Here is a 13832-nt window from a genome sequence, read left to right as displayed (position 1 = left end):
TACAGCCACACTGAACTTGAATAGGGTGAGCGGCGTCGGACTGGAGAGCCCAGGGCCCACCAGGGCTGCTGCTTTGGGGCCCCAGCCACAAAGCCCCCCTGGGCCCTCCTGCCCTGGCCACAACCCCCTCTGGCACCTCCCGCGCCTACCTTCTACCAAGGAGGGAGGTCGTAAGCTATGCCATCGGCTTTGTGCAGGGAGCAGGTCTGGGCCAGCGGGGCCCACAAGGGCCGGGTCCAGGGTCGATCCTGGCCCCTCCGCCGCCTGAGGCAGCAGCAGTTGCTGCTGCCCCCCCTCCCCCGGAAATTTGCTCTTAAACTACCAGGAGCAGCATTTTTGCTGCCCATGGTACCTAGTGGGGCGCTGCTGCCTGAGGCGACAGCCTCAACTTGCCTTATTGGCAAAGCACCCCTGGCCGAGCCCACCGGGTTTTTTCCTGGTGTACCGCCGGCCCAGTCTGACCCTGAGGTGAGGTTGATGCTTGATTACATAAGAAAAGGAAAGTATTGCAGATATTTGCTGTAGCATGATAGGATGTGTTAAAAATAAATCCATCTTGAATTCAAACATGATTTGTCCTTTACAGGCTTCAGAAAAGTCAGATGTCCTGAACCCATTAATTACAGGAGTCTTCCTAGAGGTGAGTTCAACTACACTGCAGTTATTACACTGACCCTTACAACATTTTGATAGCAGCCAAACCCAGCGATCAGAATGCTCTGTACTGCTAGTTGTTCTTATTGGGGAGTGAGGTTGCCAAATGAGCAGATCCCAAAATGCATGGGTACCTTAAAGGGATACTGTCATGGTATTTGTTTTTCTCAAAATGCATCAGTTAATAGTGCTGCTCCAGCAGAATTCTGCACTGAAATCCATTTCTAAAAAGAGCAGACAATATGGGGCTAGACATATTGTCAATTTCCCAGCTGCCCTCAGTAATGTGACCTGTGCTCTAATAAACTTCAGTCACTCTATACTGCTGTACTGCAAGTTGGAGTCATATCCCCCCCCCAGCATACTAACAACAGAACTATGGGAAGGTAACCAGATAGCAGATCCCTAAGATAACAGCTCCCTAACACAAGATAGCAGCTGCCTGGTAGATCTAAGAACAGCACTCAATAGTAAAATCCAGGTCCCACTGTGACACAGTCAGTTACATTAAGTAGAAGAAACAACAGCCTGCCATAAAGCAGTTCCATCCTGGGGCAAATATACTAAAGGGCTGAAGTGGCCAATGCTAGTGAAAATTCGCCAGCGTGACGTCATTTTGCCACTTTACTAACGGGTGCTGGTGTAAATTCGCTAGCAAAGTGGACCTACCCTAGCGCTACTTTGCACCCTTACGCCAGGCGAAGTTGCGCTATGGCGAAGGGACGTAACTAAGCTAATTCACTAAGTTGCGGATTTTCGTGAAAGGTATGCTCTTGCGCCAGACTTTACTTCGCCACCTCAGACCAGGCGAAGTGCAATAGAGTAGATGGGATGGTTAAAAAAAAAACGCTGGCGTCTTTTACTTTTTATAGGGTGATAGGCTGAAAAAGAGCGATTTTTTTTTTAGGGTTCCCTCCTTCCCCCCTACATTTGATAACATATGGCACCTAAACTATACCGTGGGCACATGTGTAGGGCATTAGAATACATTTATTAAGGTTCTCTGGCCTTGTGTCATGTAATGTGTTTTCTGCTGTATATACGGCCATTGTACTTTAACTGCACGCCGTTTGCAAATTTCCGATCGCTAGCGTAACTTCGAACCGCTGATCGTAATATTGCTAGCCTGATGACCTGAGATGCACCTACACACCAATATTACAACTAAAAAAATTCACTTGCTGGTTCAAGAATTACATTTTATATTGTAGAGTAAATTATATACGTCATTTAGAAATAAAAACTACATTATAAAAAATAAAGTAGGGATTGTCAGACTGTAGCTTCATTGCATGAAATTGCAAATTTCTACATCTCCTGGTGACATTTGGTTTGGGGGTGGGGGAGAATTTGAAATTGTAGCTGGAGCTGTAAATGAAACGTATTTTTCTAATTACTACAGACTCATATTTTGTATTGGAATGAAATATGAATGCTTCTTGCCTCTGAGTGGTGTATAAAAATATTATTATTCTAAGCACAGTTTTTTCTTTCTGTTGCAGGCTTCTAACAGTGCTTCCTATATCCAAGACGCATTCCAGCTCCTTCTGCCAGTACTTGAATTCTCCCACATCCAGAGCCGGACATAACCTTCGCGTTAACATTTCCAAATATCAGTTATTTTGTATTTGGACTCTGCTGCAATAAACTGGTTTATCCAGTTATCTTTTTTCTAGGTCTCTGGAAAAGGTGGAGCAGGTTTTTAAAGGGGAAGTTTCTTCGTTCAGGCATACACACTGTTTCAGCAAAGTGGCGGAGGCCTAAAGAGTGTTGTAAGTGTTTGCGTTCAGTGTTGAACCTACGCTAAAGAAGGTGTCAGTATATCATCCTTTTTTGGTGTGTGAGATAAAAAGGTATATTCCAGTCAAATCATAATCATATTTCTTGCTGATAACAACAAGACCCAGGGTGGGTCACTAATCCGCTTTTTTTTACCTTATCAACCCTGCTCTTTGCTAGGTCTCCCTAGTCTCCCACTATGGCTAAAAGAGGAATTTGCTATACAGTGAGCCAACTCTTAAAGGACCAGTAACAGTAATTTTTTTTTTTTTTTAAATTAGTTTCTTTTTAACGAAAAAAAACACCAACACAGTTTAAACTTTTAATTCGCAAAGCTTTTATTAAGAAATTACTGACCGATTCTCCTCTTCTGAAACGGGGACAGGACAACATCCATCATGCGGTGCTCGATTACTCCTTCCTGCCTTCTATAGGAGACAGCCAGGGAGGAGAAATCGAGCGCCGCACGATGGATCGTCGCCCTGTGCTGTTTCTGAGGAGGAGCACTTGCAGAGAATTGGCAAGTAATTTCTTAATAAAAGCTGTGCGAATTAAAAGTTTAAACTGTGGGGGTTTTTTTTGTTAAAAAGAAACAATTAAAAAAAAAATACTGTTACTGGTCCTTTAACTACACACTGTGCCTTTCTCTATAATGGGCGTAAAGGAAGATTTATTTCTTAGGCTTTTAAAACATTTTTATAATAGTTCCTTAAGATTGACGTCATGCTGGATTTTTTCCTGTGCTTGTTGTTTTTTTTCCACCAGCTGAGAAGTATGCAAAGTTGTCATTTAACCCTCATTCTCTTATAAGGGAAATGCAACAGAATTCTTTAACAAGCCTTCACTGATAGAAATAGAAAAAAATATCTCTTATTCCTGCTGCTTGTAATATTAAAGCTGCATGGAACAACTTAATGAAGTTTCCTGGATTATATTGGTAATCCTTTAAAGGAGAACTAAACCCTACAAATTAGTATGCCTAAAAATGCTATATTTTATACAACAGACCTGCCACACCAGCTTAAAGTTTCAGCTTGTCAATAGCAGCAATGATCCAGGACTTCAAACTTGTCACAGGGGGTCACCATCTTGGAAAGTGTCTGTGACACTCACATGCTCAGTGGGCCCTGAGCAGCTGTTGAGAAGCTAAACTTAGGGCTCGTTACTAATTATCCAGCAGAAAATGAGGTTGGTCTGTAATATAAGCTGATGCTGCAGGGCTGATTATTAAATTCTGATGCTAATTGCACTTGTTTCTGTACTGCCATGTAGTAATTATCTGTATTAATTACTAATCAGCCTTATATTGTGACATTTCTATTCTATGTGTACTGTATATTGTGAGTGGGTCCCTAAGCTCAGTAAGTAACAGCAGCACAGAGCATGTGCAGTGAATCAGCAAAAAGGAAGATGGGGAGCTACTGGGGCATCTTTGGAGACACAGATCTTTACTGCTAAAGGGCTGTGGTTGCCTTGGCCCCGCCGGCGGGATGACACTCGGATCGCTTCGACTTTCCGAAGTCGGACAAAGCTTCCTCGTGAGGCAACTTTGGAAACTAAGCATTCCGAGTGCCATCCCGCCAGCGATTTAAATTCTAGCAGACAGGAAGGCAATTAGGGGACATAATTTGCCCGAAGAAGAGGTGATATGTCACTGGACGACTAATCTCCACCAGTAGCCTTGTCTTCCATCACCCTAAGGGCTGGTACTAACAAACAGTTTAGCATGAGCTCTACTGTGTTCCATTTTAAAAAGCTCAGCCACAGGGGAGCGAAGGAAGGAATGCAACTATTAATTGAAAGGGACCCGTACTGACACAGGCACATGTAAGCGCCTACTATAAAAAAAATGATACCAAAACCTGTAGTTCAAAAATGGGATGTGCCCGGTTTTATTGAAGTGCTCTGGACATAGGATAGGGTCAAACGTTTTGGGACAATATTATGCCTGTCCTCAAGTGATTCTATCCTGTGGTTGCTAAAAAACATGGAAGCACAGGAGGTTAAAGTGCTCGGCAATACAATCTCTTACAATATTCCACACGTGTTTATATGCATATATATTCATGCTCTTTTATATGTCTCATAGAAACATATATATATATATATATACTGTGAAAGTTCTAAAGTGCTCTCCTGTGTAAGAGCTGCCATATATCATTTTTTTTATTTTTATCATATTTTCCCAAACCACCAGTCACACAAAGTATCTTCAGAATAGTGAAGCCATAGAACTTTACTGCTTTGGTGCAAATATTAACCATTTACTATAAGTGTTGAATACCATAGCTGTGCCACCATCACTAGCTCAGGAGCAAAATCTGTATTTCTCTGTATTTGTCATTAGTATTGTTGATAAAACATTAAATCTGATTATTAATTTACTCTGTAGAGATTGCTGTGTATTTATCCATTGGCAGTTATTTCAACTCGTCCGGTTCAGGGATTGCTAATGTGGAATCTGCTCAGTAAGTGACCCATGTGTGAATGTAATGTGTATTACCATTGTGATATATAAAAACTAGGGTACATTATTTGTTATAATTCAAAAATTCCAGTGAATCCCCCGGCCTGTGAAATCACTAAACACCGATTACAACTAAAGACATCACTGACTGCAGCAGACTAAATTAATGCTGATACTCTGGCATATGTGTTATTGACGAACAAGCCCTTCGGCAGTTTAAGGGGGCCCAACTAATCCAGGAAACACATCATGGCTGGGCCCCCCTTAACATATATAAGCGATCAGGCCTGGGACAATTGTCCATCCAGGGCCCCCTGATGGTGACCCTGTGCACCTAACTACAAATCTGTCTTTTCCTGAGAGTGGGTATTTGGTTGAGGGTTCCCCTGTGTCAGAGAGCCGGGAGCCCCCTCTGGGGAGTAGTCCGGATCTAGGAGGAAGCCCCTCAGGAGGGATCAGGGTCGTGGTATCCAGGGGTTAGGCAAGAGAATAATCAAAGTCCAAGCACAGGTCAGAAGGCAGGCGGAATACAAACAAAGTCCAGGGCAAGGCAGGGGGTCAATGGCAGGCAGAGTAACAGCGAAGTCCAGGTCCAGGCAAGGGGTCACTCCAAGGAATCAGGCAGAAATAGCAGGGAAAACAGCAAGGGAACCCAGGAATCTCTTAGGGAACAGGATCCTATTTTCGGGCGCCATCTTGGCGCCTCAGGCGTTCTTTTATCTTTGAATTTGGCGCCCTTGCGCCAGCGTCAGCGCGCCTGCGACCGTCGCGCCGTGCTGGCGTCACTGCGCCGGCGTCGGAACCCACGTGGGTTGCCTGGGCGCCGCCATCTTGGATTCTTCGCCGCCGGGAGCGGACGCGACTCCTCGCGCTCCCGGCGGTCTTGACAGTACCCCCCCTCACGGGGGGCCCCAGGACCACCGGGACTTGGTTTCTGGGGAAACTTGGAGTGGAAGTCTCTTACCAAACGAGGAGCATGCACATCACGGTGTCCCTCCCAAGAGCATTCTTCGGGGCCAAAGCCCTTCCAATGGATGAGGTATTGAAGGGACCCTCTGGAGATTCTGGAATCAAGGATTCTCTCCACCTCGAATTCCTGTTGACCCTCCACAGAGACGGCAGGAGGAGGAGATTGGACACCAGAGAAACGGTTGGAGACGGTGGGCTTCACCAGGGAGACGTGGAACACATTGGGGATTCTCATCTCTGGTGGGAGTTGAAGTCTGATAGCTACAGGGTTAATTATCTCCAAGATGGGGAACGGACCCAGGAACTTCGGACCCAACTTGGGAGATGGCACCTTCAAGCGAATATTCCTGGAAGAGAGCCAGACACTATCACCCACCTTGTAGGGAGGAGAGGGCCTTCTACGGCGATCCGCGAAAGTCTTGTGGACTAGAGCACTCTTCTCCAGATTAGACTTGGTTGCAGCCCAAATAGCAACCATATGGGCTGCCAGATCATCTGCAGCCGGGACGTCCGACAACACGAAGTCCTGAGGAAAGGCTTGAGGGTGCTGTCCATACACCGCCATAAAAGGAGACATTCCTGTGGAGGAATGACATGCATTATTATGAGCAAACTCCGCCCACGGGAGGAGGTCAGACCAATCGTCCTGGCAAAGAGACACGTGGTTCCTCAGGAACTGTTCTAAGGCTTGGTTCACACGTTCAGCTGCCCCATTCGTCTGCGGGTGGTAGGCGGACGAAAATTGAAGTGTTATTCCCAAGTCTTTACATAGGGAACGCCAGAACTTGGCGGTGAACTGGGTGCCTCTGTCGGAGACGATCTCCACCGGGAAACCATGCAGGCGGAAGATGTACTTAATAAAGAGTTGGGATAATTCCACCGCAGAGGGTAACTTCTTCAAAGGGATGAAATGGGCCATTTTGCTGAAGCGGTCTATGACAACCCAGATCACAGTATTCCCACCGGAGGGAGGAAGTTCGACAATAAAGTCCATAGAGAGGTGCGTCCACGGACGAGAGGGAACCGGCAAAGGCTGTAACAACCCGCTGGGGCGGGAATGGCTAGGCTTAGAAGTGGCGCAGACATTACAAGCAGCCACAAAGTCCTTTACATCCTTGCGGATATCAGGCCACCAGACTAGGCGCCTCAAGAGTTCAAGGGTCTTGGCCGGACCAGGATGTCCAGCTTGCCTGGAGCAGTGGGTTTGTTGCAGGATGGCCAGGCGAAGTTCTGGAGGGACGAAGGCCATGCCAATCGGAGTATCTTGAGGAGCCGAGGACTGCCCAGCCAGAATCTGGTCGGCAAATTGGGGATACAGAGAGGCAATTATCTTGACTGGTTGAATGATTGGTTCCTGCCTCTCAGGGTCATGGTCCACCGGAGTGAAGCTACGAGACAAGGCGTCTGCCTTCAGATTCTTGGAACCTGGGCGATAAGTCAAAACAAAGTTAAATCGGGAAAAGAAAAGGGCCCACCTGGCTTGTCTGGGATTTAGCCTCTTGAGGGACTGTATAAACTCCAGATTCTTGTGATCTGTGAAAATCTGGACAGGAATTTCAGAGCCCTCCAGGAGGTGACGCCATTCTTCAAGGGCAAGCTTGACTGCCAAGAGTTCTCGATTTCCGACATCATAGTTCTGCTCTGCGGATGAGAACTTCTTGGAGAAATACGCACAGGGGTGCAATTTTCCATCAGTGGAGTGTCTCTGAGACAGGATAGCTCCGGCTCCAACTTCAGAAGCATCAACTTCGATGCAGAAGGGTAGTGCAGGATTGGGATGTCGGAGAACAGGAGCGGACGTGAAGGCCTCCTTCAAGGACTGAAAGGCTTCTATGGCAGATGGAGGCCACAGGCTGGGTTTACCCCCTTTCCGGATGAGGGCCAGGATAGGTGCAATGCGGGAAGAGAACCCCCGGATGAACTGTCGATAATAATTAGCAAATCCGATGAATCTCTGGATTGCCTTGGTACTCAGTGGGAGAGGCCACTCCTGGATGGCCGACACTTTCACGGGGTCCATCTCAAATCCCTCTGGAGAGATAATGTATCCTAGGAAGGGGATCTTGGATACCTCGAAGACACACTTCTCCAACTTGGCGAAGAGAGAGTTCTTCCTCAAACGAGAGAGTACCTCCTTCACCTGGGAGCGATGACTTTCAAGGTCCTTGGAGAAGATCAGGATGTCGTCCAAGTATACGACTACGAACATTCCTAGGAGATCTCGGAACACATCATTAACAAACTCCTGGAAGACGGCAGGGGCATTGCATAGGCCGAAGGGCATAACAAGATATTCATAGTGCCCATCCCGAGTGTTGAATGCCGTCTTCCATTCGTCACCCTCCCGGATGCGAATGAGGTTGTAGGCCCCCCGGAGATCCAACTTGGAGAAAATCTTTGCCCCTTTCAGCTGGTCAAAGAGCTCGGCAATCAGGGGCAGGGGGTACCTGTTTTTCACGGTGATCTTATTCAGGCCCCGATAGTCTATACAAGGCCGAAGGCCTCCGTCCTTCTTCTCCACGAAGAAGAACCCAGCCCCTGCAGGAGAGGTAGAAGGGCGGATAAACCCCCGCTGGAGATTTTCTTGGATGTACTCCTTCATAGCGGTAGTCTATGCAGGAGAGAGAGGGTAGGTGCGCCCTCTGGGGGGCATGGCTCCTGGCAGGAGTTCAACCGGACAGTCGTAGGAGCGATGTGGGGGAAGGAACTCTGCAGACTTTTTACAAAACACATTGGAAAATTCCTTGTAAGTGGAGGGCAAAGTCTTTAGTTCCGCAGTGGAGACATTCACCTTCTCGAGGGGTTTTGGCGGAAGGCAATGTTGCAGGCAAAATAAACTCCAACGAGAGATCTGCCCAGTGGACCAGTCTATGGTGGGGTTATGCAGACGTAGCCACGGAAGACCCAATATTACTGGAGTAGAAGGGCAGGGGATGATGAAGAATGAAAGTTTTTCTTGATGCAGCGCCCCAACTTGTACCGATAGTTCCGCCGTGAACATTGTGACGAATTCAAACTCCAGGGGTTTGTCATCTATGGCGGTAATTCGCAGGGGTGAAGACAATGGAAGCAGGGGAATCTTCATGCGTTCGGCAAAGAAGGCGTCCATGAAATTGCCATCCGCTCCGGAGTCGAGGAAGGCCCTTTCGAAGATAGACTTACTTGCCAGGTGAATCTGCAAAGGAAGGAGAAGTCTGCGTGAATTTTCTTGATACTTCTCCTGAGGCCCTCGAGTGATGCCCCCTACATGAGAAACCTGAGACATACCTCGGGGTACAAAACTCTTGGCTTTGGCAGGACAGGCGTTGGCAAAATGGGAATGCCCACCACAATACAAACAGAGCCCAGCCATACGTCTTCGGAGTCTTTCCTGCTCGGAGAGGTGAGCTTTTCCTACTTGCATAGGTTCCTCCAGGGGAGACGTGGACACATGAGTCACAGGGACAGCGGGCGCTTGCAGAATCGGCCTTTGAAAGCGAGGGGCCAACATGGGAGAAAATCGTCTGCTGCGCTCTCTCTCCACCTGGTGTTCTCTGAGGCGGGTGTCCACCTTAATAGATAGAGCGATCAGTCCTTCCAGGGTGTCAGGAGTCTCTCTGGAGACGAGATCATCTTTGATGCGGATGGATAGGCCTTGGTAGTATACGGCCTTGTAAGCGTCATCACACCAGGAAGTCTCCGCCATCAGTGTTCGGAAGTCTATAGCGTACTCATTGACACTGCGGCTTCCCTGCCGGAGCTGCAAGAGACGGGCAGGGGCGTTCGTAACCCGACCTGGAGCATCAAAGACTATGCGAAAAGCTTGGAGAAAGTCTTTAACATCATAAGTCACCGGGGAATTCTTCTCCCAAAGAGACGTTGCCCACTCCAGTGGCTTGCCTTCCAATCGAGACATCACATACCCCACCTTGGAACGCTCACTTGGAAACTGTGTGGGTTGGAACTCAAATTGAATTTGGCACTGTGTGGCAAATCCCCTGCAGGCTTGTGGATCCCCACTAAAGCGAAGGGGAGGTGGAATGCGAGGCTCACCTGTCGGGTAGCTTGCGTTCATAGAGGCTGCCGCCATGGGGGGATCTCCAGTAGGTGGAGCAGCGGAGGGCGCAGAAGGCACTCGAGCAAGCAGGACATCGAGTGCCTGCCCAATGCGAACCTGCTGGTTTTCGTAGTCCTCCATGCGGGATGCCAGTCCGCGGAGTGCTCGTCCGACATCAGGTGTGGCTTCCTCAGAAGGATCCATGGCCCGAAAATAATGTCAGGGAGCCGGGAGCCCCCTCTGGGGAGTAGTCCGGATCTAGGAGGAAGCCCCTCAGGAGGGATCAGGGTCGTGGTATCCAGGGGTTAGGCAAGAGAATAATCAAAGTCCAAGCACAGGTCAGAAGGCAGGCGGAATACAAACAAAGTCCAGGGCAAGGCAGGGGGTCAATGGCAGGCAGAGTAACAGCGAAGTCCAGGTCCAGGCAAGGGGTCACTCCAAGGAATCAGGCAGAAATAGCAGGGAAAACTGCAAGGAAACCCAGGAATCTCTTAGGGAACAGGATCCTATTTTCGGGCGCCATCTTGGCGCCTCAGGCGTTCTTTTATCTTTGAATTTGGCGCCCTTGCGCCAGCGTCAGCGCGCCTGCGACCGTCGCGCCGTGCTGGCGTCACTGCGCCGGCGTCGGAACCCACGTGGGTTGCCTGGGCGCCGCCATCTTGGATTCTTCGCCGCCGGGAGCGGACGCGACTCCTCGCGCTCCCGGCGGTCTTGACACCCTGTAACCCCAGCAAAGACCACCACATGTGCGGAGGGTGCGTGCAAGAGGAGTACCTGGAAAGGATGATTGGCACATTCTACTAAGCTGCTGCTCGCAGATCCTCTCTTTTCCTTGGCCGTGTAAAATAACCTTGAAGGGCGCACCCAGCCTGCAGGCAGTCAAGTCTCAGACAAAACTATTTTGTCAGTCTGGAGGTGCATGTGTCATCACTCAAATGTGTCATCACTCAAATGTCAGCCAGGGCACAATAACTTTAAAGCAGGGGACCAGTGCACGGTCCCTCAGTTTGAAAAAGCATGAACAAATTTCCATGCACACTGCACATATCTTATTTGTAGTGCAAAAAGACATGAAAGAACAATACAATATTTAAAATGAAGAACAATTTTAACCAACCATTTCAATGGGAAGTGTGGGCCTGACTTTGGCTGATGAAATAGTCAATATCCGGTTCCTACTTCGGCAGTTCAAGGGGGGCCCAGCTAATACAGGAAACACAGCATGGCCGGCCCCTCCTTGTCCCCCCAGTGCTCCACTGATGGCTGCACTGCGCACCCAACTACATATCTGTCTCTTCCTGAGAGTGGGGATTTGGTTGACGGTTCCCCTGTAACCCTAGCTAAAATAATAGCAGTCCAGCAGCACTAACCTGATCAGTCACTGATTTTGGTAGAAATTACATTTCTACATGCCAAATCATTTACTAGTAGGTGTAGTAGAGTTGTAGAAAACAACAGTCATGCCATGCTGCTGATTCTGTGTCATTGAATCATTCATTGAGGCTTGTTCCATTATAGCAGTGTTCAAAATAATAATATTTTGTTTCAAATAATAGCAATGTGGAGTTCAATTAGTGAGGTCATTAATTCTCTGAAAAAACAGGTGTCAATTACGGCCCTTGTTTAAGGAAGGAAGGAGCAAATGCTGTGTATGCTGGTTATAGGGCATTTCTGAGTAAATGGATTGTTCCAGACATTGTTCAGAAGAACAGCATTCTTTGAAAAAAGTTAATGGGAGAGTGGAAAACATATAAAGAAGAGCAGAAAATGATAGGCTACTCAGCTAAAATGATCTCAGATGTTTTAAAATGGCAACCAAAACCTGAAAGACAAGGAAGAAAATGCAAAACCACCATTGGAATGGATAGAAGAGCCAAAATGGCAAAGACTCAGCCAATGATCAGCTCCAGGAAGATCACAGGTCTAAAGTGACCTGTGATACTGTTGCAATTAGAAGGCACCTATGTGAAGCCAAGCTATCGGCAAGAAGCCCTGCAAAGTTCCATTGTTGAAAAAAAGACGTGCTGAAGAGCTTACAATTTGCCAAAGAATACATTGACTGGCCTAAAGAGACATTTTGTGGACTAATGAAAGCAAGATTGTTCTTTTTGGGTCTTGGAGCTGCAGACAGTTTGTCAGATGACCCCCAAACACTGAATTCAAGCCACAGGACAGTGTGAAGACAGTGAAGCTGGTGGCACAAACATCATGATATGGGGATGTTTCTCATACTAAGGTGTTGGGCCTATTTATCACATACCAGGGATCATGGGTCAGTTTCAATACATCAAAATACTTGAAGAGATCATGTTGCCTTATGCTGAAGAGGAAATGCATTTGAAATGGTGGTTTCAACAAGACAATGACCCCAAACACACCAGTAAATGAGCAACATCTTGGTTCCAGACCAACAAGATTGAAGTTACGGAGTGGCCAGCCCAATCCCCATGTCAGGAGCGCTCCACTTCAGATCCAAGATGGCTGCGCGCTGAGTGCTTGACGTCAGCATTTGAAAATAAAAGGACGCCCTGGACACTGGTTCAATGCCCGATTATCGGTCACAATTTCTAGTATTCCTAAATTTCCTTCTGGTATTTTGACCTCTTGCCTTGAATCGGAATACAGTCCTTCTACTTGAATCCTGACTACGGTGTTTCTTCACCCCTTTTGAACTTGCAGCCTAGTGCTTCCTCCTCAGTACAGACCCCTCCACTACGGAGCCGCAAGGCCCCTGACACCCCAATTAATCCAATAGAAAACTTGTGGGGTGACATCAAAAATGCTGTTCTGAGGCAAAAGCAAGAAATGCAGAAGAATTGTGGAATGTAAGTGGTGGCAGAAATTGGTGGACTTCATACAACACAGATGTGCAGCAGTTCTCAGAAACACAACTAAATTTTAGTTCAGTGATTCAAAGAAAAGCAACATTTTTCAGTTTAAGAAGTGAGTGTTTGAATTTGTAAAGAAAAAATACAGATAGCGCTAAGTTTTGGAACAGTCCAATATTCCCTTTTCTTCACTTTCTGTAAAGGAATAACAAATTTGATAAATTTTTCTTCATATTTTGATGTGGAATAGAATGTGTAGCGTTCCCAATGCATTTGTGTGTATGTTAATAAAATCTATTATAAGGATTTTGAGCTTTATTCACGTTTTAAACACGCTGCTGTTATTAATGGGGCTTCCATCACCTGCAGAAAAAAATTGTTTACTGGGGGAAAATGTTTCACTGTTCCATTTTGTATGTCCCTTTAACACAGGGGGGTCCCCAAACTTTTTAAACAGGGTGCCAGGGCATGGTCACTGTTGGGGGTAGGGTTGCCACCCGGCCGGTATTTTACCGGCCTAGCCAGTAAAATACCTGCCGGTAAATCTGTAATACGATTAAAAAGAGCCCTCGGCTTGCTCCCAATCACCTAGAACTTAGCTTTTCTTTTGCTTCTTTTAGCGTCCGTGGCGCAGCCCTGCCCCTTTTGATGTCATGGCCCGTCCCTTTGTGTCCCCGCCCTCCACCAGCAAGTATAGAATTTAAAAAAAGGTGGCAACCCTAGTTGGGGGGCCAGATTATATTTTGAAAAAAAAACATGAAAGAACAATACAATATTTAAAATGAAGAACAAGTTTAACCAACCGTTTCAATTGGAAGTGTGGGCCTGCTTTTGGCTGATGAGATATCCGGTTCCAACTCGGCTCCTACTTCGGCACAACTCAGCTCCTACTTCGGCACAACTCAGCTCCTACTTCAGCAGTTCAAGGGGGGTCAGGCTTATCCAGGAAACGCAGCATGGCCGTCAATTGTCCCTCCAGTGCCCCCCTGATGGCGGCCGTGCGCACCCAACTACATATCTGTCTCTTCCTGAGAGTGGGGATTTGGTTGACGGTTCCCCTGTAACCCTAGCTAAGACCACGACATGTGCGGAGGGTGCG

The 13832-nt window shown here is 47.3% G+C and overlaps 1 protein-coding gene across 2 annotated transcripts in view; it reads left to right on the top strand.

The window, feature by feature from the left end:
* fam114a2.S (family with sequence similarity 114 member A2 S homeolog) overlaps positions 1-2764 on the top strand; it is a 33627-nt gene extending 30863 nt beyond the window's left edge. For both annotated transcript variants that reach the window (XM_018254907.2, XM_018254906.2), the window contains exons 13-14: positions 587-640; positions 2157-2764. In XM_018254907.2, the coding sequence (XP_018110396.1) occupies positions 587-640; positions 2157-2243 (141 nt within the window). In that variant the 3' untranslated portion in view covers positions 2244-2764. The remainder of the gene's footprint in view (positions 1-586; positions 641-2156) is intronic.
* The last annotated feature ends 11068 nt before the right edge of the window (positions 2765-13832 follow it).

Source organism: Xenopus laevis, chromosome 3S, assembly GCF_017654675.1.
Source record: "Xenopus laevis strain J_2021 chromosome 3S, Xenopus_laevis_v10.1, whole genome shotgun sequence".
NCBI lineage: Eukaryota > Metazoa > Chordata > Amphibia > Anura > Pipidae > Xenopus > Xenopus laevis.
The sequence above is the reverse complement of the archived record's forward strand: the minus strand, read 5'-3'. Positions and strand labels throughout refer to the sequence as shown.